The following is a 24,323-nucleotide window of genomic DNA, read 5'->3' as shown; positions in this document are numbered from 1 at the left end:
TTCTTTCATTCTACAGCCCCGCTCAAGCACCTGCAGGGCCTAATATAGTCCTTGCTACACCCTAGGTGCTCGACACATACAGAAACAAAAAGTGAAAGAAAGTAGTCATGATGTTATGTTGACCCAGGAAAACAGCTACTAGATTTTACACTCACAGAAAAAAAGTCCTGCAAAGAAATATGCCATCATAATTGTGGGTGACAACTTTTTCCTTTTGGTTCTGTCTGTGCTTTCTAAATTTTCAATAATGAGCACAAATTCAGCAAGAAATGCTTTTTTAAGAAAGTCGTTCAAAATAGGTTGCCCTGTTTCTTACTGAAACTGAACAAAGACATGATACCAGCCCAGGGATGCACTGTCGACCCTGGAGATCTGGTGGTGAAGAGACAGGCCTGCTCTCCCAGAGTTACCGGGCTGGCGAGGAGAAGACCAGGAACAAGCATTGCAAGTGCAAGTGTGAGGGGGCAGAGAGAGGGCCCTGCAAGGGGCAGAGAGAGGGCCCCAGGAGTGGCCAGAGAGCCCTGGGAGGGTTAGAGAGAGGGCCTTGGCAGAGTCTTCATAGGACAGGCTGCTTGGATCCCCTTTAGAGAACTAATCTGGTTTCATCCAGCTCAGTTCCCTGAGGGGATCAATGTGTAGTGAGGGATAAAGACAAGCAAGCCAAACAAACAAACAAAAAGCTAAGTGGCAAGTGCTTCACCAAATGCCTTCTGACCCCCTAATGCTATGAGTGACAGGTTTCTGTGGTTCTCTAGGGGCCCCAGGGCAGGTTCATCTGGACCTTGCTCAACCAAAGCACCACTTTCTCCCGCAGTTCAAGTGCACAAATGCAACATAAAAAAGAGAGTCTAGATACCAGGCCTGATCTTTTTTCCCCAGAATAAAATGGATGTAAGGATTCAAAGATGTTTGGAAAAGCTCATTTTTTGGTTGTTGCAAAGATGGGCAAATGGGCAAATTGTTAGCAATGTGCAAATGAAGATAATCGCTATCACTCCTTGGTAACCTTTCACTGTTGGCAACGTAGTGCCCAAGGCATCGTTTCTAAAGTATGAGGAACACTGTTCTGTCCTCTGAAAAATTAAAATTCCAGAATGCAGGGGCGCCTAGGTGGCTCAGTTGGTTACGTGGCCGACTTCGGTTCAGGTCATGATCTCACAGTCGTGGGTTCTAGCCCCATGTGGGGCTCCGTGCTGACAGCTGAGAGCCTGGAGCCCCCTTTGGATTCTGTGTCTCCCCTCTCTCTGCCCCTCCCCTGCTCATACTCTGACTCTCTTTGTCTCTTAATAATAAATAAAAACATTAAAAAAATAAAAAAAACCCCTCTAGAATGCAGATGCAACTGTAATCAGGGGTTGGAGAGAGAGTTGGGGAAGAGATGGAGAGCTGGATCTAACACTTTGCTGGTTGGAAACCACACTGATGGTTATGACCCAACTAGAACAATCTTCTGAGGCACAAGCACATTCTCCATCCACAATGAGGAGCTTGGTTCTGCCCTACTCACTTGATCCTGACATTTGTTATGGTCAACTCTTTGCAGTTTCTCATTACTTTCTCCCTCTGGTTATAGTGTGTCCTTATTCCCACTTCAAATTCCCTTCAGGGTCTATTTAACATTCTCATGAGTGGGTTACTGACAAGGTCCTCACATAGGCTTACAAGATATAAGCCCTCAACATGGGAGCTTAGAATCTGAAGAACCATGGATATGTATATGGATTTCTTTTCTCAAGAACTTGGAAAATTCCAAGGACAATAAGGCATGGTGTCCTAGTAGGCTAGAAGAGCGGAGGGGCTGACCCTCTGCATGTTCATCAGAGCACACAGGAACATAAATCTATGGTAGTTCACAGAACACTTGTGTCTAGAATGATTTAAGTGTTCATCCATCTGGTTCAACCAGAGCCAGCCCAGTCTTCCAGACAAGAGGAGAGGCTGAGTAACTACTGATCTTCAGTGGAAGATATTTTAATGTACTGATCAGTAGGTCACGGTCTCCCTTGTTATTTTCTATTTAAAATGCATTTGGACTCCAGAGTGACTGTGGGTTTGAATGCTAGCTTTGCTGTTTACTAGTTGTGGGACTTTGGGCAAGCTACTTAAACACTCTGAGCCTCACTTTCCTCATCTGCAAAATAGGGATAATAATAGCATTTGGGTATGTGTGAGGATTGAACAAAATAGTACTAGGGATAGTGCTTTGCATATAGTAAGCACGACATTAGTGTTAACAACAATTGACATTTTTATTTTGGGTTGTTATGTCACCAATACACAGCTAGAAAAATGATAATAATTACAACATCAGCCTCCAAAAATGTATGCTATTGTTTCCATGATCTTGAAAAGCACCTGAGAGGAAAGCATTGTTTTTCCCTTTTACAGATGAGAAAACAGAGACAAGAGGTTACATAATGTAACCATGGCCATTCTGTAAGCAGAGCTAATGATACTCAAGTCTCTAGGCTCCATCTCCTTTCCCACCATTTCTACACTGCTTTCCAAGAATGAAATAAGCTCAAAATTTTAACACAGACAAGGAAATATGACTTCTAAGGTTTCACTGGGGCTTAAGGGACTGTAGAGGGAAATTCACATTGAGTGTAGGTGGTTTAAGGCAAAGGATCACGTGGTCAGGGAAGAGTGCTGTTCTGTACACCAAGGACTGATGCACCTGTACGGAAACTCATGTACAAGCATCGCAGCCAACGTGTGACTGATAGTGAAAGAGAGAGAAAGCATCGTCAGCCAGCCATTTCTTTGTGCAACCATTCGTTCTATTCATTCACTCCATGAACACTTATTGTTTGTCTATGTTGTATGACATATTACATACTAGGGATGTAATAACGAATGAAACACAATCCTTCTCATCAAGGGTTTTATAACCTGGGAGAGAAGATTGGACATAAAATGTAATTAGAAGACAATGTAACAAGAGTTAAGTAATAATTACTATTATTCCTATGTTACAGATGAGGTAAATTAAGTCATAGAGTGGATAAAGTCCAAAGTCACTGAGCCAATGAGTGGCACATTGGCTGGGAGAGGTTACTAGGGAGATGTTAGTAGGTGTGCTAGACAAAAAAATTGTTTTAAGTTTCAAAAGTTTGGGAAATCTGAGAACTAAATACTCCTCTGAGGGAGCCACAACACACAGTAGCATTTTTAAGGCTTTCAGCCACTTTGTGGTAAGAAGCACTATGGAGAAAAGCATTTCCCAAAATTTAAATGTTTCAGCCAAAGCCTAGCGCTGTATTGTCTGCAATGGGGAAAAATGTAAATAATGTAGTGCACAGGGATGCTCCACACGTCAGTATAATTTCTCTTGACATTCTGGGAGTATTGGTGAATTGGACAAGACACATTCATTAATTGGGCCTTCTCAGATTTTGTGATGTGAAATAATTAAATTCTGGTACACTTAAGAGTGAAGGAAGTAAAGAGAAATAGTATTTTTAGGCACAAGTTTTTACAGTGAATAATTTTTAGTGATTGTGTTCTCTATCAATTATAGCAGCAGTAGATTTAAAAATTACAGAAAGTGCCTTTTGTTCACTTCGAACTTTTGACAGCAGTGACAGGTTCCCACAAAGGAGAAAGCCCCTGGGAAGTGAAGTGATGATTTTAGATGCATGGTTTTTTTTATTGTCAAAGAGCAGGGGTGTATGTGGGATGGGGGGGGGGTGCTGAGGGTGGGGGAAGATCACTGATCTACTTGGATCTTTTCTAAAAGTTCATTAGGACAGGTATTCCCACACCTCTAAATTTAATTGTATAAGTTGATTTACAAATGGAGCAAGATTTGAGAGAAGCTATCTCTAAGGACTTGACTGCCCACTGCAGGCAGTGAGCATATAAATAACTCCAGAGTAAGGCAGACTAGTAGAATCAAGAGAAAGGTGGGAAAGGCACTTTAAGGTGTCTTCTATTCAGTAAAAAGACAAAAGCAGGAAGCTCCTCTGTTTGTAAGGTTTTATCACATAGTGGCATATCTGGCCTTTGGGTAGGATTTGCTCATCTATTATTCTGTCTGCATTCCACTGTGTCATACAGTGGCTATTTCCCAATATTTAGGGTAAGATACATTAAAGCCCAATTTGGTTTCCATGTTTTGACAATTCCCATCTCTGAAGGGCATTTATGATTTCTAGATGTATGGAAAAAATGAAGTCAGCATGCCACTTTCTTCTTTCAGGGACAAGAGGGAGGGAAGGAAGGAAATAAGGAAGGAAGGGAGTGGGGAAGAGGGGAGGGAGGGAGGATGGGAGAAAAGGAGGAAGGGAGGATAGAAAAAGTAAAAGGAAAAAACCATTATATTTAAATGCATTCCCTTTTATCACTGACTATCTCTTCCTCATACTCATTTTACCATTAGCTAAATTTTCTTCTTTCCTCTTAGTATCATCAATATATTTAATCATACTACCACATCCTTTCCCCAAGACAACACCTTTTTAAACAGCCTTGTTTTGAACGGCACTCTTCCCATTCCAATACTTTTTCATTCTGACATTATTTTCATTGACTTTACCACCATCACTTCCACCAGCATCACTGCACACATACAGGGGTTCTTTCTTTTGTGTTGCCAGGTCTGTACCAGGCATTGTCTATGCTTGTCTATGCTTCCTCTGTACACTTTATACCAACCCAGCCAGGGAGGAATTCACAGTTCTTCATCCTGCTTTAGAGAAGAAAAGTCCAAGGGCCAATGCTGGAATTGGCCAAGGCTTCACAACCAACACTTTTGTTTTGTTTCAACTGTTTCTTCCCTAGCGTGTGTGGATGCTCTCCTGCGCTGGACTCGATGGGCTATTCTTATTACAGGAGATTGTCCTACTCTTTAAACACATTATTTCTAGCAAATAACTGGGTTAGTTAGATGGTGAGTATGGTTCAGTCATTGAGTTGTTTTAGGCCAACTGTTTTGCAACATAATCCATTATTATTACTATTATTCAGTTTGCAGTCAGGTTGCTAGAGAAGTGTTGCCCAATGTTTCACAATTAATTTGTGTTAGTTTCCTATTGTGGCCTAAAACAACACAAATTTATTATTTCACAGAGTGGAGGTCAGAAGTCTGAAATGAGTCTGAGGAAGCTAAAACTAGGTGTCAGTTGGGCTAATGGTCTGCAGTTCCGGGGGAGGGTTGGGTGTCTGTTGCCTCGGTGCACTTACTCCCTGGCTGATGGTCTCATCATTTTACTTGTTGCCAATATTTTCTTCGCACATTCTGACTCTCCTGCCTCTCTCTTATAAGCACACTTTTAATTACATCAGGAGGATTCAGATTATCCAGGATAATTTTCCCCATCTATAGATCTTTAACTTAATCCATGTAAGGTAACATTCACAGATTCAGGGATTTGGATGTGGACCTCTTTGGGGGGGGCATTGTTCTGTGTACCACACTGTTCATTCAATAAATACTTAGTAAGGGACTAATAAGTGCAGTGGGTTGTGCTGGGCTTTGGGGAAATTGCAGGGAACAGTATGTGTTTGGGAAATAAAACAGCTAGGTTATCTGTTCTCATGGAGTTTATATCTTGGAGCAGATGTTAAACAATAATTTTACAATTATTTAGCTTATTGTGCAATTGGTTGACTATAATAGTAATATGTTCTGAAAGGAGGAGATATGATGAAAGGCAAGAAATTCTGGAGGGTCTGGCTTAAGTTAGGGCACCAGGAAAAGCTTCTTAGAGGAAATGACTTCTGACCTGAGTTCTGATGTGGGTGAATAATTAGATGAAGACAAGAGCCAAGAGTGGATACTGGGAGACCACTGACTAAACCTCAAAATTTAACATATCTTTTAGAACTGTTCAAATTCACTAAAGTCATTAGTCTTTCTTTTTCTTCCTTTCCTTCCTTCCCTCCCTCCTTCCTCCTTTGCTTTCTTCCTTCCTTCCTTCCTTCTTCTTTCTTTCTTTCCCTTCCTTCCTTCCTTCCTTCCTTCCTTCCTTCCTTCCTTCCTTTCTCTTTCTTTCTGACATTAGTTTTTCTTGAGCTAAGGGAAGAAAGAAGCATATTATGAAGAAAAATATTTATTTTTTAAAACTTTTTCAAAGTAGGCAGGAGACACTTCTGAATCTTGAATACAATATAAGTACCTTTCTTGGGATCATTTCTTCTACTTATCAGAAAGGGTAATTAAAAAAAATTTTTAATGCTTATTTACTTTTGGGAGAGAGAGAGAGAGAGAGAAAGAGAGCAAGTGGGGGAGGAACAGAGAGTGAGGAGACATAGAATCTGAAGCAGGCTCCAGGCTCCAAGCTGTCATCATAGAGCTCAATGGGTGGGGGGCAGTGGGGGAGCTGGAACTCAGGTCTGGAGATCATAACCTGAGCCAAAGTGGGACGTTTAACCAACTGAGCCATCCAGTCACCCCTCAGAAAGGGTAATTTAAATTTGCATCATTTCTGCTATATTTTGAAGATTTTTAAGATTTCTATGAATTTAATGACTACCAGATTAGTCTTTAAAGAAGTCTAAGTAGATAAATTCTCCAAGATTCCTAATATGGGCTGACACCAAAATGCAGCATGGAATCTCTATTAAGATACCATGAAATGTCCAAAGAAATGATTCAACAGAACACTATACATCCAAGCCCAGCATGCATTCTGTTAGAGTTTTAATCCTTCAAGTCTTCAGGGAGCAATTTAATTTCGTGGTCTCTGATATTTACAGCCTTTCACAGCCTTTCTGTTTCTGTGATAATATCTTATCTAATAACCTTCAAAGAGTTTTGTGGAGGCAAAAGACCTAAGAGATAGTTGGAATCTCATTTAATTTTCACTTTGTTAATTATGAGAATAGGCTCAGTATTTCCTCCTACATTTTTGATCCTTTGATCTTCTTTTTCTGTAAACTAATTGTTTGTGGACTTTACTCACTGTTTTTTTTTTCTTTTTGATTTTATAAAAGATCTTTGGGTTATGGAAAAATAATTCTTTGTATGGCATATGACAAGAACATTTTCCCAGTTTACTATTTTTTTGACTTTGTGTATGGCAGCCTTTTTATTAGTCAGATGTATTCATATTTCCTTTTGCAACTTTTGTGTCACAAATTACAAATAAAATTGCTCAGGGTTTTCTTCTTTTATGGTTCTATTTTTAATGGTTCAAACTTTAATTCATCTGGGATTTATTTTGCTATAAGAAGTAGATAAACATTGAGCTTAAATTTTATTTCCAAACGGCTAGTCTTTAGTTCCAGTGAGTGAATAAGCCAGTGTCCTACCACTGATTTGAAATGTTACTTTTATCAAAAACAAGAATGCGTTGGGGTTTATTTTTAGGCAGTATATTTTGTTCCCTTTGAGGCTGACTCTAGAAGGTCATGTCATTTATCTTATTGTTCAAAAATTCCTGAGATGTTTAAATGGGAACTTTGAAAATTGTCAAATAACTCCACAACCAACAATTTGCTTGAATTTTGATTTCTCCTCTGTAAAATTAGGATAATAAAATAAGCTTGCAACTGTGGGGAAGGACTTTAGATGCTATATGACAAATAGCTAGGTCAGCTTTTGGTATGTGTGTAGCAACTTAAATTGTGTTTGCATTTCCTTTTATTTTTCAGCCCCTTATGTGTGCCTGTCACACAGTGGGGACTTAGTAAAGGTTCATTGCGAGAACAGAATGACTGCCTATGCCTTAAAAGCCTATCGATTTCACCCAAGACTCTTTTGACCCTAGTCCCATTTCCAATTTCAGTTGCCAAAGATATGATCGTCTTCTGCGCACAAATGTGGGTTTATTAAGTGAGGTAGTTGGCAAAACTTTAACTCTTTCAGAGTATTCAGGAAGCATACACACACAAGTGCTCTGAAATTGTAGGTTACTCTTTCCTTTCACAAGTTAACACTTGATTGTCTAACAGTTTTCCAAGTCACAGTTGAAGATTAGACATCATTCAAGAAGGAAATATCTTTAATCTGAAACTGGTGATCACAAAAATGGCTTCTTTATTATTTAATATTTTGTTTCCCCCTACGCTTGGACAGGTGAGAAAACACTCACAGACTGACTGTACAGAGTTAGGTGGAGAACAGAGGAAGAGCACATAGAAGCTGGAGAGGTTGACCAGATAACCAGATAAAAAGAGAAGCTTCATTATTTCTATTTAGTTTAGGTTTTGAGCTATTATTTTGCTAGATTTGTCCATGACAGTAGCCATATTTTTTTCTTCCCTGTTCGACACAGAAATTCTGTTAAGCTGAGAGCGCTGAATTCATTTTTATGTTCTGTTCACATATTACCCCCCAAAAAGGCAAGTCATAATTACAATGTTGAGAGGACAACAGCAGACTTTAGAGATTTGGATCTTATAAAACAGAAATGGAGTAGAGAAATTTACCTAAATACACACGCGCGCGTGCACACACACACACTCCATGGGCCTCATTCAAAAAGCTTGGGGAGATCAGATGAGGCGCCGAGAAGCACCATGGGAGCACACAGAGCTAACTAAGCTCATTATGATGAACAGAAGGGCACTGGTGATTGTACAGAGTGAAATTTACTGATTCATGAATCTTAGACAATGTTCAACTTCCTGTTCATTTGTAATCTTTCCTAAACCTTAGGACCTGAGATCTTTGATTAAAAGAGATGCCAGATGTTTTATTTCACACTTAATGTTTAAAAAACTGAACTAAGTTCCTGGGATCAGCTTTATTTCTCAGCTGAACAACGAGAATTTGTCATGTGACACTTTCTCCTAAAAAGAGTGCGAACTTCCTCCTTCCCAGTCCCTTTTATGTCAGCTTCAGGGTAATTTGGGTCCCATGGAAGCATGAGTTCCCTGTCTCCGGCCTCCCTCCCCCACACCCAGCACTGGGGCGCTCTGGCTCCTGCAGCAATCAGGCTCACCTGGGAAAGCCATTTCAAAGTCTGGATTGCTTTCCTAAGGCAACGCTTCTCCCTCATGGCGGTTTATTTTATTATTTTTTAAAATAAATTTTTTAGTGTTTATTTATTTTTTAGAGAAAGAGAGTGTGGGTGCATGCCTGAGGCAGGAAGGGGCAGAGAGAGAGAGAGAGAGAGAGAGAGAGAGAGAGAGAGAGAGAGAATCTGAGGCAGGCTCTGTGCTATCAGTGCAAGCCTCACATAGGGCTTGAACTCATGAACTGTGAAATCATGACCTAAGTTGAAGCTAGATACTCAACCAACTGAGCCACCCAGGTCCCCCTAAAATAATTTTTAAAATTGGTATTTATATGGTATCTGCATTAGAATCACCATCTGTGTAAGAGGAGACAGGAGGATGAAAACAAATGAGAACTAACTGGGAAGTCTTTCATGGCTCAAAGATGACATCAATGATTGACTCAGATGACTTAAAAAAAAGTTCATAATTGTTATTTCATGTTTAACCCCAAATAAACTTTCTTTATGTAGTGCTTACTTGAGGCAATATTTTATTTTTATATTAGAGTATGTTTAATGCATGTCAATATATTTACACTTTACTTATGTTTATGAATTTTTGTATTTGAAATGTATTAAATACTGTGATTTGTGGATTTCAAGTACTTAAAATTTATTATGTGAAATAAATAGCAAAGTATACTGAAATTTTACTTCATATTTGAATGACTTTTCAGTTTGGCATTGGCAGCCCTTCCCACCTGCCCCTTGTCTACATTTCCAGCCTCACTCCTAGTATCTTTCACCCAGGGATAAATATGTCTATGTTTCCTTTCTCAAATAGAGTTTGGATCTGGCTACCTCTCTTCCTTTGCTCAAGGCCGTTGTCCTGCCTGTGATGTTTACACTGAACAAGCACAACTGGTAGAATGGAATCTTAAAGCAAATTCATTCTTGACTCCCCCCTCCTACTGCCTCACAGCACTTTAAATGGGTTGGAGGCCCTGGGGAAATAAAGAGAATCTATCTCCACTAGAGCACACACTCTGAATATAATTCTCTTTTAATGTAGATCAAAGTGGTGTGAAGTAGGTCTTGAGTATGCCTTTGAGATATCTGTGAATGTAGCACGTCCCTGCAGCTCAGGGGTGGTTAGGAAGGGCGTCGGTTGCACGATATAGGGGGTGTGTTAGGGGACCCAGGAGGGAGCAGCATAAAGCTAAGGAGTCTCTCCTCTTGGCCCAATGGGTGCACTTTAACACTGATCTAAAAGAGAAACGATTCAAGGTACACATGAAGGAACCATGTTCAATTTTCAGTGTCCAATTCTTGCTTATGCACACATACACACGTGCAAGCACCCCCCCCCACACATACACATACACATTCCAGCAGCAGGCAATGCCTTGTTTTGTATGCAGATGTAATGGAGCGTATAAATAATCCCCTCAGAGTAGATAACACAAAGCCATCTGGGTGGTCTTTACAATGCAGTCCTCAATTTTCTTCTTTCTGTTCCTTTCCTATCCTTGTCTTGTCCTCCTTTCCACCTCCCCTCACCTCCCCCTGCCCCGCCCCACTCTTGGTGCCTGCTGAACACTGTGGATTGTTTCTTGCTTCAGTTAATCATGGATGGCGTTTGTCATTTTGAGCACATGCTAGAGAAGGGTATGAGCCATGGCTAAAGGATTGGCCAAAAGTGGGCTTGGAATGTTAACTGTGCTGTAGATGACGAATAGGTAGGTTGCTGAGATCCCTCAATGTGATTCCACTTTTACTTTTGATCCTGCCAGTTGCCCTGCACTGCGGGGTTCTGCCCTGTTAGCTCCCTGGAGCAGAAAGACCCCCTTCTTCCCTCCCCGCTGCTGCATGCATTCACAGGGGCTAGGGCTTGTCACTTTATTTGCATTTTACCAGAATCCAAATGCATGCAAAGCAGGACATTGAGGGTGCAGAGTCTTGCTTGTGAGGAATTACTGGCCCAGGAGCAGTGGTTCAATTAAAAGTAAACTCTACCCCAGGAGTAGCAGTGAAGCCCAGAGCACCATGGGGAAGAACCTGGGCTTTCAAGACAAACAGACCCAGGGCTGAATCCTTCTATTGTCCCTTATTAGCTGTGTAATCTGTTCATATCTCCTGGTCTCAATTTCCTCATCTGTAAAATAGACCCCTGCCCCACAAGAGCACTGTTGAATGAGATCACATATGTCAAGGTCAGTGTTAATATACCATCCAGATACCAAACCTGTGCCTTGCCCAATGGAGGCAGCAAGGGTGGGCAAGATGCAGAAGTGCTGCCTCAACACACTGACGTCTGAATAAGGAAATCTATGTGAACTTTACATTTTCGTATCTCTGGGCCTCACTTTCTTCCTCTGTAACATGCAAACAACAACAATACCTACTTCATAAGATTAAATGATTAATATACATAAAGCCTTTAGGACAACACTGACACACTGCAGTATTTGAAAAGGTATTTAGGATGAAGGTGGAGAACAGAGTTAAAGTTTTGTGGAAAGGGTTAGGAATCATTCTACAGAGAAGGTGACAGAGACATGAGTTTGCAGGATTGCTCTGGCATTGACAGGGCCTTGCTGGGTGGAAGGGATGATTGAGAACAAGGGTGCAGAGGGAGGGAGGTTAAGGTGAGCACAATAGAGAGACAATCACTCCACGTTGGCTGCAGCAGGGGACCCACAAAGGACAACTGTGGAAGTCCAGGGAGGCTTTTGGAGAATCCTGAAATGCCAGGTAAAAATGTGTGCCTAATTGTGTAGGCAGTACTGGGATCATAAGCTGGAGGAAATAATACGATCAGAGATAGGCTCTGGGAAAATGAATGCGTCCATGAAGTAAGGGAAATCAAAATTTCCATCAGGGGTGCAAGTGAGAAGCTAGTGGCATTTTATTCATTCAACAAATATTTCTTTGTTATGTGTGAGGCACCATCCTAGGCATTGGGCGTACAGTGGGGGGCAAGGCTGAGTCTGTCCTTTTGGAGGTGGGAGCAGGCCATTGTCACGAGACTAAACCAACCAGGGAGCCGAGTGGGAGAGATGGATAGACAAGCAATGACGGTGGTATATCATTTAAAACAAGGCAGGTTAAGTGGAGGGACCTACAAAAGCTTCAACAAGAGGGGTATGTAAAATGAGTCAGGGACAGCCTCCCTGAAGAAGTGACACGTAAGCTGAGATTTGAAGGATGGGAAGTCCATCAAGTTGAAAGATGAGGAGAAGGAGAAAATGCTTTCCACATAAAGGCATTGAGGTAGAGTGACAACATCAAATTTACCTCATAGAAAGGCCTTTCTGGCATTGGTGTGGAACATTTTGTGGAAAGCAGGCGAGAGCAGAATTTGGTTGGACTAACTAGGAAACCAGAGCGCGAGTGGCATCCAAGGATGACTGTGGGGCTCCTTCACGCAGGGATACCATTACACACCCCAAACATAATGAACCTTACAAGCAAAAGAAGCTGGACACAGAGAAGAACATAGTGTATGATTCCATTTATACGATGTTGAAGAACAGAATTTTATATGAAGGAGCTAATCTGTGGTGGTAGATTTTAGAACAGTGGCTACTTTGAGGTGTGGGTTTGGACTGGGAGAGTCAGGAGGGAGGCTTCCAGCAGCAGACTGGAAATTATTTACCTCTTTGGTAAGTAGTAATTCTACCCACTAATTCACACTTACTTTGTGTATATAATTTAAAAATAAAAAACACATTAAAATTTTTTAAAAATACATGCTCAAAGTGTAATGTTAAGGGGGAAAATTATATACAGGACATTATCATAACTCTGAAAAAATCAATATAATAATAATTTATTTAAAAATTAAAAAGAAAACATATCCAACATTTTGATATTGGTGATTTCTGGTGGTGGGATTTCAGCTGACTGATATGAAGAGACACCTCAAGAAGGATTTTCAGAAACGCAGCCAATTGTCACGAGACTAAACCAACCATTGACAGCGGGACAGGGATATGAATCCCAGTTCTAGTCTTTCCTAAGGGGGTGACCTTCAGCAGATTACATAACCTCTTCAACCTGGTTTCTGCAACTTGAACAAAGGAGTCACGATGAATACTGGTGCCCCCACCCCAGAACTGTTTGGGGGGACTAAGCACAGTGCCACATCGTGTAGTGAGTCCTCAGTGAGTATCAGTTGTTGCTATTAAAGAAATCTTGGAGGCGGAAAGGAGGGGACCCGCCCACATTTGCACGGACCGCCCCTCTTCTCCAGGGCACCTGTGGAGACGGAGCCTAGTGAGGAGGGTGAAAGTCCAGAACAGTAACCCGGGAACATCAAGCTGACCAGGGAGCATGCCCTGCTGGGGGTGTGAGATGAGCGGCTCTGGGGTGAAATCCTTCCACTCCCTCCCAGTCAGCAAGGATGCTTCAAACACTCCCGAGTAGGACTTGCACAGGGTGTTGAGGCGGGAAGACAAGGAAATGGTATTTCGGGGATAAACTCCACAGAGTACGAAAATAAAGAATGTCGTTTTACACGGGATAGTTTAAAGTTGAACATTTTGTGACTATGTATAACTGTGGGTGTGATGTATATATAATGTGATGTTATTTAAGGAGATGACAAAAAACCCGTATCGCTTGCCTTTGTACATAGAGACATGTTTCCTCCATGCATTATCCAATAGTGAATATTATGATACAATATTTACATGCTATTTGAATTCATGAAAATTCTTTTTTAAATTAAAAGTGCCTCTCCCTTCTAGAAACCAGTGGATTCCAAAGCTTCTCGGGTAGATTAGGGGAAATTTAATTGGTACCGAGTCAATGACCTCAGAGGAAGCATGGCATGCACACACGGTCCAGGTATTTGAATCTCTTTCTTCCCTCTCAGGCAGACAGGCTTATGATAGTTAATGTCAAACACAGGCCACAAAGTGTTAAACGAACTTGATTTCCATGAGAATAAAAGGAAAATTGCATATAAAACAGAAACCTATTGTGTAATCCACAGAAAAACTACAATTCTGGGAAAGGAGGCATAGAATTTTATTTTATTTTGTTATTTAATTTTATTTTTACAGGAAACTTCTGAAAACTCAACACTGAGGCAGAACTGGATTTAATATTATGCTCTCATTTGGAATGTGAGCTGAGAATCGTGTCAACATGTGCAGCCGTCTGCCTGCATTCCAATGGGAAATTGTCCAACGTAATATAATACACCCAGGGGGTTCCGCACCACTCTCTCTGAATAATAATGACATCGATAATAATTGTATTGGTTACTGCTTTTATCAACACTTTTGAATGTAGCAGGTATTGTGCTGAGCATTTTGGATGTATTAGCTTACCTACCTCCCACAACAAACCTATGAGGGAGGTATTCTAGGCATTTTATTAAACCCATTTTATGGGTGAGGACAATTAAGCTCAGACTAGGGTGGCCAATGGCTCAGGTTTTCCCAGGATGTGGGACTTCAGTACTTATCCCAGGAAAATCCCTGGGTAAACTGGATGGGTTGGTCTCTGTGAAGGTGATCTGCTTGATTCTTTAAACAGTAGAAAGAGATTTAAGTTCTCTTCCTGGCTGGTTAGATTTCCCACCTACTGGCAGCAGAGCTCTAGATCACAGTCTATGACGGTTAAGTAGCCAAAACATTCTTTGGCAGCATGGGGTGGGGGTCTGGGTTGAAACTGGGGAATATTATTTCACACGATGTAATTGAAAATGTCATCTTGCCTCTCTCTGTCCCCAACCGCTGAGCAGTGAAGCTGAACCTCCCTTTACACTTCCAAAGGGCTTGCATGTCACCATAAATTGACATTCAAAGTGAAAACCCACTCACCTTGGGAAGTGGGTAGAGATGACACAATGGTTGGCCAGGGTCCTGCTTACAAAACTCCAGGGAGTGACACACCACATCAGCATTCACATCTGTGCTAAGCCTAGAGGGAAATGGAACAAAACAAAGGCTATTTAAGATCTCTCAGGCATTTAGGAAATAGAACCTATTTCAAAGGAAAGTAAATCCCCAGAATGGATTCTAGCAGGGTCTTTTGAGTCCAGCCCCGAGTAGCTGCCAGATCAAAATGATTTCCTGCCACGTTGCTCTCTCTTCTGTTTGGAATAAGGTCCTGGGGGTGGGAAGGGGGCAGGGACAGCACTGAGCTGTGGTCAGCCTCTCACATGGGCACTGTGATTCTTTTCAGGAGAAGCCACAAATAAAATTGGGAAAAGAAAAATGGTCAGGGGTATAATTTGATGGAAGGAATATTTTAAAGTTCACTAAAAATCATTTATGATAAAGCCTTAGACACCTAAAATTATTTTCTTAGGCATAATCCAAATCATCTGTTTCTCTTTAAAATAAATATATTTCCAGGGGTTCCTAGATGGCTCAATCAGTTAAGCATCTGACTTTGGCTCAGGTTATGATCTCATGGTTCGTGGGTTTGAGCCCCATGTTGCAATCTCTGCTGTCAGCAAGGAGCCTTCTTGGAGTCTTCTGTCTCCCTCTCTCTGCCCCTCCTTTGCTCATAAGTGTGCACGCTCTCTTTCTCTCTCTCTCTCTGAAAAATGGATAAGTATTTTAAAAAATAATAAAATAAATATATTTCTTTACCTTATGGGAGAAAATACAATATGCTTGACTTTCCATGCCCCAGGATGGTGTAAGGAAAGTGCTCTTTAAACATTTTGGTGTATGTCTAGTTTGAAGGCACTAACACAAACCTTCCATATTCATTTTCCACCCTGACACTCCCCAAACTCTTTTTACCAAGAAGAATCAGTACAATGTGCTGCTTCAAATGAAGGAACAAATAGAGTATGGATTTTTAGCAACTTTTCCCAGTAAATCATTGATTCAAACCCAACCCAAACCAAACCAAACCAACAAAAAGAATCCATAAACATAGCTTGGTAATATCTAGAGACTAGTCTCAGAAAAACAGTTCTAGATTTTAGAAGACACTTTTTGGGATTTCTTCCCAGCTCACCTGATCATTTAACTGTCCCCCTTCACCCAGAGGAGTGGGTTCCTAGCCATGTGCTGTACCCTTATGTGTTGGCTAGTTGATTGGACCTCATTGGATGAGTGTTCAAGTAGGATCAGTTAGATTCTTTCTTATGGAAATTTGGAAATGGTATTAAAAACTTCAACCTCATTCTGAGCTGTTCCCAGAATAACGGGATCTAGAGTAACTTGGGACTGTAATGTCATTTTCCGCCACATGGACTGAGCAATTGCAAAGCTTATCTGTAGGGTGGGGTTCAGGGGTCAGAGTCCATGTGTGCGGTGAGGAAGCCTGGGGAGAATGTACCCCTGTATTCCTGGGGTTTCCAAGTCCTGCTTCTGTCCTTGTCTGAGACTTGGTAAGATGGCTTCTTAAGCTTTTGTGAGTACCTGAGTTATGAGGGAAAAAGAGTCATCTGTTTGGCCCCATGGTTCAGTTCCTTCATGAGAGGTGGAGGGGAAGGTAACTTAAAATATAAAAGAAGGCCACATCTTCTAAGTTGTGGGACAAGCTGTATGTAACAGATAAAGTCCATTAGCAAACTAATGTCTACCAAGGGTCAGTAAATCAGGAGAGGGTGGCCGTTTTCACACATCTTTTCCCAACTTAATGGTTCATTTATTTAACTGATGACTACTGTCTTTATAAGGGTTTGATATTTAGTGGACTCAAGAGGATGATAAATAGGTTCTGCTTAACCTTTTTTTTTTTTTTTTAACCCTACAGCCAATATCCCATCTGTGGTAATCCAGGACCACTAACTAATCATATGATATACAGGACTTATTCTCTTTCTCTGCAAATAGAACACAATTTCAAGTAAGTGAACTTGAATATGGGAGTGGAAATGGGGACCCCACAGTGAGGTTGGTGGTCTCAACAAGGAGGATAGGAGAGGGGAGCAGGCATATGGTGTTCTTCCTAGAGTCCTCTAAGATCAGAGCTTTATCATCAAAAGACTTAAAGTGAGAAGAACTCTCTTGGACAAGAATAGAAAATGCTGAACCTCATAAATCCAGATAAGTATAAGACCACTAGAATGTGCAAGATGTAAAGTAGTGGCAAAATAGCACATGTGTTCTTTACCAAGTGGGACAGAAAGCCTAGGCAACACACAAGATGTGAAATCCTTAGGAAATCTCCAAATTCAGAATATCCATTTCCACCCAACATTGTTTCCTTTTTCCCATAGTAGCAAAAAGACGAAAATGTCACATTTTAATTTAATTCCTTTTACCACCCTTACAGGTACAGAGGTGTGCAAGAATGAGGCATGTGGTGGGGGGTCGGGGAGCAGGGAGGAGGCTTCAACACATTTGGCAGAGCTAATTAAGAAGTTTAATTAGGATCATAGTAGAATGAAGTCAATGATGATGATCATCACCATAAATCAAAAGAAGGGACCAAGGTCAGGGTTAACAGACAGTCAGTAACAGCCTATGGCAGGGAGTGAGGACAGGGACTTCCACACATGAAAGCTCTCAAATTTAGACCTTGACATCACTTTCAAAGAAAGTTTGTATATTAACATATAGTCACAGAGATATACTCATAGCATTGAAAGATCTTCCTTATGCAACTTACTACTTTTATCCCATTTCTGGACCACGCTCACTGTGTACTATGAATTTATTCACTTGTATAAATCTTGTCCAGGAGTTTCTCTCTTACCTGTGGTTCTGTCTTCCATGGTTTCAGTAACCAGCCGTCAGTCATCGTCTGAAAGACGATGATTCTCCTTCTAACATATCGTCAGAAGGTCAATAGCCACCTAACTTACCTCAAAATGCCTACGTCATTCACCTCCCTTTATCTCATCATGTACGCATTTTATCATCTTCCATCACCACAAGAAGAAGGGTGAGTACAGTGCAGTAAGGTATTTTCAGAGACAGAGAGAGACAGAGAGAGACCACATTCACATAGCTTTCATTACGGGGTAGTGTTTTAATTGTTCTATTTTATTACTGTTGCTGACCTTTCCCTGTGCCTAATTTATAAATTAAACTAGATCACAGTATGTATGTATAGGAAAAATTGTACATATAGTTCAGTACTATCTTGTCTCAAGCATCTACTGGGGGGAGTCTTGAAATGTATCCCCTCTGGATAAAGGGGGGCTGCTGGAATTATCTTGTGAATGGCATAGCGATTGCTTTGTATTTTTGTTGTCTAAAAACACATTAATTACATCTAAGGTGTACTATGTTATAAGCCCTGTTTCACATTTTCTTCTAAAAGATGTTAGTAGTTTAGGCCCCTCATGATCTCTGAGACCTCCTAGGTGTAGAATACAAGAGTTTATGATTTAGAGGAAAGCATTAATAAATCCCAGGAAGTAAGGTGTGATGTACAGAAGACAAGGATCAGCCTTGCTCTGGCAACCAATGGCACAATGGAGGTCAAGACCAGGCAGGGCAGCCACTGGTCACTGGCTAGGACTGGCCGCTCCTAGAAGTAGCCCCTCCCTGGATGATTCAGGTTCTTGGGGGGATATGCCTGAGTGCTCAGGTGTCCCACTTCCCAACAACATCCTGTGGCTCGCCTGTGGGTAGGAAATATAATTGCTGAATAATTAGTCCATGAATCATTGACAATTGACTTGTGTGAAATAATGAGGAGGGATGCCCTCTGGGTTAGAAAACACATTTAATACTGGGAGCCTGAAACTGAGGTAAAACTAAATCATAAGGTTGTCATTTTCAGCACCTGTATCAATCCCAAACTGTATGTGATGGACTCAAAGAAGTTGTAAAAAGAGCACACCATAAGAGGAGAAATGTCTATCAGCAAACACTGAACACAGGTACTAGAAAATTCCTTGCAAATCAAACTAATGGTAGAAGAACCAAGAAGGGAGATCATTTATTATATCTGTCTTTCTTCAAATGGTCCACCCCCTACTACTGAGAATTAGTTGTCTGGTGATTCTGAGTCATCACAAAGGAAAAAATGTCTTCCACTCCCCACCACCTACTCATAGAGTGGCCCTGTTTTGGTAACTTGGTGGGCCCATTCTTTAGCACCTTGTGTTCATTTGCTGTTATTGAGGTGGGGACTGTCCCTTGTACAGTTCACATCTGCAGTACCTAGTACAGTGTCTGTCTCTCCTCTTTTAGCTTCATCTTTTTTTTTTACTATTTATTTTAGAGAGAGAGAGAGAGACAGCATGAGCAGGGGAAGGTCAGAGAGAAAGGGAGACACAGAATCTGAAGCAGGCTCCAGGCTCTGAGATAGCTGTCAGCACAGAGCCTGATGTGGGGCTCAAACCCATGAACTGTGAGATCATGACCTGAGGCGAAGCTGGACGCTTAACCGACTGAGCCACCCAGGCGCCCCTAGCTTCATCTTAAATGTCTCTTGCACCTGCCACTCTCGCCAGCTATGGAAGAACAAGGGGTTTCTTAAACCCAGGCCAAAGCCCTTTCACTCCCAGCGCACTTGGTGGCTAATCTCAGGCACCCCCTTTCGGGTATCTGTGTACACTGCACACTTTAGCCTCTGACTTCTTCCATACACCTCTCAGGTTCTATGATCTCGGCCCAGTAGAACCTCTCTGCCAAGCTTATATTTTCGCCAGAGTGCTGAGCTCATACTGGGTATATAAGCAGATTCAATGAATAGGATAAAAACCTTTTCTTTTCCTGCTTTAATATGTTCAAGCAATTTCTTTGGAGCTGTCTAGCCAGAGCTCATCTGTAGTGATAATTTTGTTCTTTTAAAATAATTAGTTCAACAAACATTTATTGAAGAACTTCAATATATACTGAAAGCTCAAGCCCTGAAGATACAAAGCCCTCTCCTTCTCCTCCTCCTCCTTCCTTCCCTTCCTTCCTTCTTTGCACATGTTCAGTATTTTCCTAAGTATCTAGAGATACAGAGATGAATGAAACGCACCTCAGAAGACTTTCAATCTAGTTAGCAATGCAGAAAAGTAAGTGGAGAATTAAATTACAAACAGATGTGGCAAGTGCTTGCTAGGGGTTTGCCCAGGATGCTAGGAGAGTGCATGTGCATGTGTGTGCCCGTGTGTGTGTGTGTGTGTGTGTGTGTGTGTGTTGATGGTGGTGGGAATATTATCTGTTTTATCCCACCCTAAGTGCTAAGGTCTGGAAAGCTTCCAGAGGAAATGACCCTGGAGCTGAGGTCTAAAGGAGTAGAATTTGTCTGGGGTAGAGGTTCTGGATGGGTCAAGCAGGGGGAACATCTTATGCAAAGGTGCTGAGGCAAAACCTCTTGGTGTGTGGGGGGAATTATGAGTGGTTTGGAGTGTGGCATGCTGTGGGATGAGTCTGAAAATGTCCTCAGGGACTGATTTATAAGTAGCCTTGTGTATGTGGCTAAGGAGTCCTGGAAACGGTACAGAGACTGAAGAATTTTATGTTAGTGCCATATTAGTTTGGCATTTAAAAGATATTTGGCCAGCTAGAATGTGGATTATTGACTTGTGCCAATGGGCAGGCCTGGAGTCCAGTTAGGAGGCAGTGACAGTAATAGAAGTATGAGCTAAAAAGAAAGGGTCCCTGCCTTCCAAACACCTGCACTCCACAGCTCATGAGAACTCACCGTAACAGAGTGAGATACCTGCTAATAGAGGCAGGTGCACAGCGTGACCAAGCACTGATTGCCACTTTGGACTTTATGACTTTAAATTCCTTTTGTCTTTAAAATTCTGCAACTCTAGGCTACCTGGTTGTGGGGAATGGTGCCTCTGAGCCTCTCTGCTTTGAGGCTAATGGCATATAAAAGAGGAACCACAGGAGAATGTTCATTGTAACACCATTCACAAGAGAGAAAACCAAGAAACAACTCAAAAACCCATCAATGGGAGCGTGAAGGAATAGAGTCTTGTAGAGACATAATGGAACATTCATACAGGCAGAGTGAGTGAACTACGACAATGACAAACGTTATGGATGAATCTTAGACATATAAACCCAAGTGGCATGTCCCAAAAGATTATATAAAATGTGATACTGTCTTCATAAATTTAAGAAATGACTAAAATAAGATATATCTTAAAGAAATAAGTATATGAAATATATTTAATATATATTTAGTAAATATATTAAAATTCTAATCATCTTATGTAATTATATATTACCATTAATTATAATTATTAATCATTAACATCTCAATTCATTGCTATTTAATTAGGACTAATTTTCCATATTACATATTGACACATATCTCTTATATTATAAAACTATAAAAAAAAGAAAACAAGAGAAAGATGAGCATGGGTTTTATTACTTGGGTGGAAAAAAGCATGAGAATGAATGAAAGAGGGACCGGATGGTAGAGCAAGTTATAACCAAGGTCCTAGATTTAGTTTTGGGTGGTAGGTTTGGATGCTAATTACATTATTCAAAGTAACTAAGTAACTAACTAAAGAATAAGTTTAAGAAAGTCATGTATGGACCCTTAATGAGAAAATGTCATAAACAGGAAGAAAAAGGATTTATCTCGTCCAGTGCCCCTGAGCTCAAAAAAGAAAAGAAAGAGAAGAGCAAGAAGGAAGCAGACAGATTATAACGGCACACGCAGGGAATCCTGAGGGGCAAGGACTGGGTAGGGAAGTAGAGAGGGGCTAGCAAAACCATGAGGGAGGAGAGGGGAGAAGACCTAAGAACATGGCCTTGGAACCCAGCTGGGATTGAAGGGAAAGACTAGTGCACTGTGGGGAGCTCAGGAGAAGGGGCCAAATGCCTGGGTCTGGACAGTAGGAGCCAGTTACTTAGTAAAATTTCTTATGAAAGGCTCTTGAGGAGAAATCGAGCCAGATGCCACACTCTGACTCAAGGGGAATATTTGCCTCAAGTGATAGAGGCTCTGAGTCAGGTCTGAATGTTCCTCTATTAACAAGAACAGGAACACAGCTCAAGTCCTTGTTCAGTGAGTACATCGTGCTGGCAGAGGAGCCAGCTGCCTCCCAGCGTTCCTGTTCTGCCCATGTCCCAGCACTGACTCAGGTCAATGTGCCGACATACTCACAGCTTTATGATGTCTGGTCCAAACACTTCTATCACTAAATAGCAGGTTGTCTTCAAGAATAGCTTTTCTAAGAAAAAATAAAGAAGGGGAAATAGATTATTTTTTATCCGATGAATTTAACATGTGAATTAAATATAAACATCTTTACTAAGAATTGATGATGAATGATGAATTTATCATTGATTCCAGTGATTAATTTTAAGGGTTTGAGGGAAATGTTACAGTTAATGTATTCATCTTTTCAGGTGCATGTGAATGCCACTTCATTTACTGTCCATGATAAAGATCACAGTTTATTAAAACAATACAGTTAAATTTGGGGGTTTTATCTTCTTTTGTATAGTAAAGAATATCTGAATGTTGGTGAAGATCTCCTTTGTTGAAATAAAAGAAACAGGATTCACGTTAAAGTAAATAATCTAAAATATAGCTTTGTTAAAAATACTCTTTTCTGGTGTTCATTTGGGGGAAAAGATTTCACTTTGGCTATTTAGTTTTTGCTGTTAGTATTCCAGAGGTAAAAGGAGATGGCCAAAATGTCCCTCTCTGCACTGCCATCTACACCAGAGCTTTCTCTCTCTCTCTCTCTCTCTCTCTCTCTCTCTCTCTCTCTCACACACACACACACACACACACACACACACACACACACACTAACAAAGCAATCTCCTTCCTCTCCATTGTGAGAGTACAAGGATGGCTTGTGGATTGATCTGTTTGCACGATGAAGCCTGTTTACTCTCTGGTCCTGTTTTTCCAGTTTGTAAGTCCACTGTGGAACCTTGGGAATTCGGACCTTAGCACAATTAGGACAGATGGGCTGTCCTGGGAAGAGATGGCAATCTCTCTCTGATGAGAATTTATCTCATCATGGTTATCTCAAACTGGGCTACCCATGCCTTGTTTGGAGGGTATGGTAGTGAAAAAATAGGATAAGTATGGGAAACTCTCTCTGGTATTTCATTTTTACTCACTAGCAACTAATGTAAATATTACTTTTATATTACAATAGATCTATTCATAAAACTTTATTTTCTACAATAAACTTAAAATGATATCCTCATGTTGACCTTACAGAAATGAAAAGAACCATGAGGGAATACTATCGTATCGCATGACAGCAAATTAGATCACTAGACGAGATGGACAAATTCCTAGAGAGACAAACTGCCAAAATTGACTCAAAAATAGTCAATCTGGATAGATCTACAGCAAGAGATTGAATTAGTAATCAAAAGCTTCCCACAAAGAAAAGCCCAGAACCAGATAGCTTCACTGGTGAATTGTATCAAACACCTGAAGAAAGCATTAGAATAGATTTTCTCCAAAGAAGATATATGGATGGCCAATAAGCACATGAAAAGATGCTCCACATCTTTAACTATTAAGGAAATGCAAATCAAAACCACACTGAGCTACCACATCACACCCACTATGATATGCTATAATAAAAGTGACAGATCGTAGAGGTGCCCTGGGTGGCTCAGTCGGTTGAATGTCCAACTTTGGCCCAAGTCATGATCTCATGTCATGAGTTTGAGCCCTGCTTTGGGCTCGCTGCTGCCTGTGCAGAGCCTGCTTCCGATCCTCTGTCCCTTTTCTTTTTGCCCTTTCCCCACTCTTGCTCTGTCCCTCAAAAATAAAGTTTTTTAAATGACAGATAAAAGCAAGTATTGATGTGGAGAAATTAGAATCTTCATACACTATTGGTGGGTACACAAAATGGTGCAGCCACTTGGTAAATGGTCTGATAGTTCCTTAAATGGTTCAACATAGAGTTACCACAAGTCACTCTTAGGTATATACACCAAATAATAAAATATATATATAAACATAAAAACTTGTGCATAAATGTTCATAGTGGCATTATTTAAAATAGCCAAGACTTGGATACAATTCAACCCAAATGCTCATTAACAAATAAATGAACAAAATGGGCTATATCCATACAATAGAATATTATTCATCTGTGAAGAATAATGCCGGTCTGCTTCATGCCACACGTGGATAGACATTTAAAACATTATGCTAAATGAGAGAAAAATAATTCCATTGATGCCAGAAGAGGCAAGTACATAAGGACAGAAAATGGGTTAGCGGTTGTCTAGGACTGGGGAGAATGGATAAGGACAGCTTAGAGGTGTGAGGGTCCTTTCAGGTATGATGAAAACGTTCTAAAATTAATTGTGGTGATGGATGCCCATCTCTGGGAATGTACGAAAAGCCATTGAATTATACATTTTAAATGGGTGAATTGCAGAAGGCCAGAGAGAGACAGAGAGAGAGAGAGAGAGAGAGAGAGAGAGAGAGAGAGACTTAAGCAGCTTCACATCCAGCTCAGCCCAACCCATGCTCGATCTCACAACCATGAGATCATGACCTGATCTAAAATCAGGAGTTGAACACTTAACCAACTGAGCCACCCAGGTGCCCCCTCAA

General features: G+C 40.9%; 1 protein-coding gene across 5 annotated transcripts in view; it reads right to left on the bottom strand.

Moving 5' to 3' along the window:
* Positions 1–24,323, bottom strand: part of AOAH (acyloxyacyl hydrolase) — a 167,654-nt gene that overhangs the window by 109,451 nt on the left and 33,880 nt on the right. For all 5 annotated transcript variants that reach the window (XM_029925011.1, XM_029925004.1, XM_029925019.1 and 2 more), the window contains exons 3-4: positions 21,885–21,951; positions 14,720–14,819 (exon numbers count right to left, since the gene is read on the bottom strand). In XM_029925011.1, coding sequence (XP_029780871.1) covers positions 14,720–14,819; positions 21,885–21,951 — 167 coding nt within the window. The remainder of the gene's footprint in view (positions 1–14,719; positions 14,820–21,884; positions 21,952–24,323) is intronic.

This window comes from Suricata suricatta, chromosome 2 (assembly GCF_006229205.1).
Source record: "Suricata suricatta isolate VVHF042 chromosome 2, meerkat_22Aug2017_6uvM2_HiC, whole genome shotgun sequence".
NCBI classification, from domain to species: domain Eukaryota; kingdom Metazoa; phylum Chordata; class Mammalia; order Carnivora; family Herpestidae; genus Suricata; species Suricata suricatta.
Note: the sequence above shows the minus strand (reverse complement) of the source record. Positions and strands in the feature narration are given on the sequence as shown.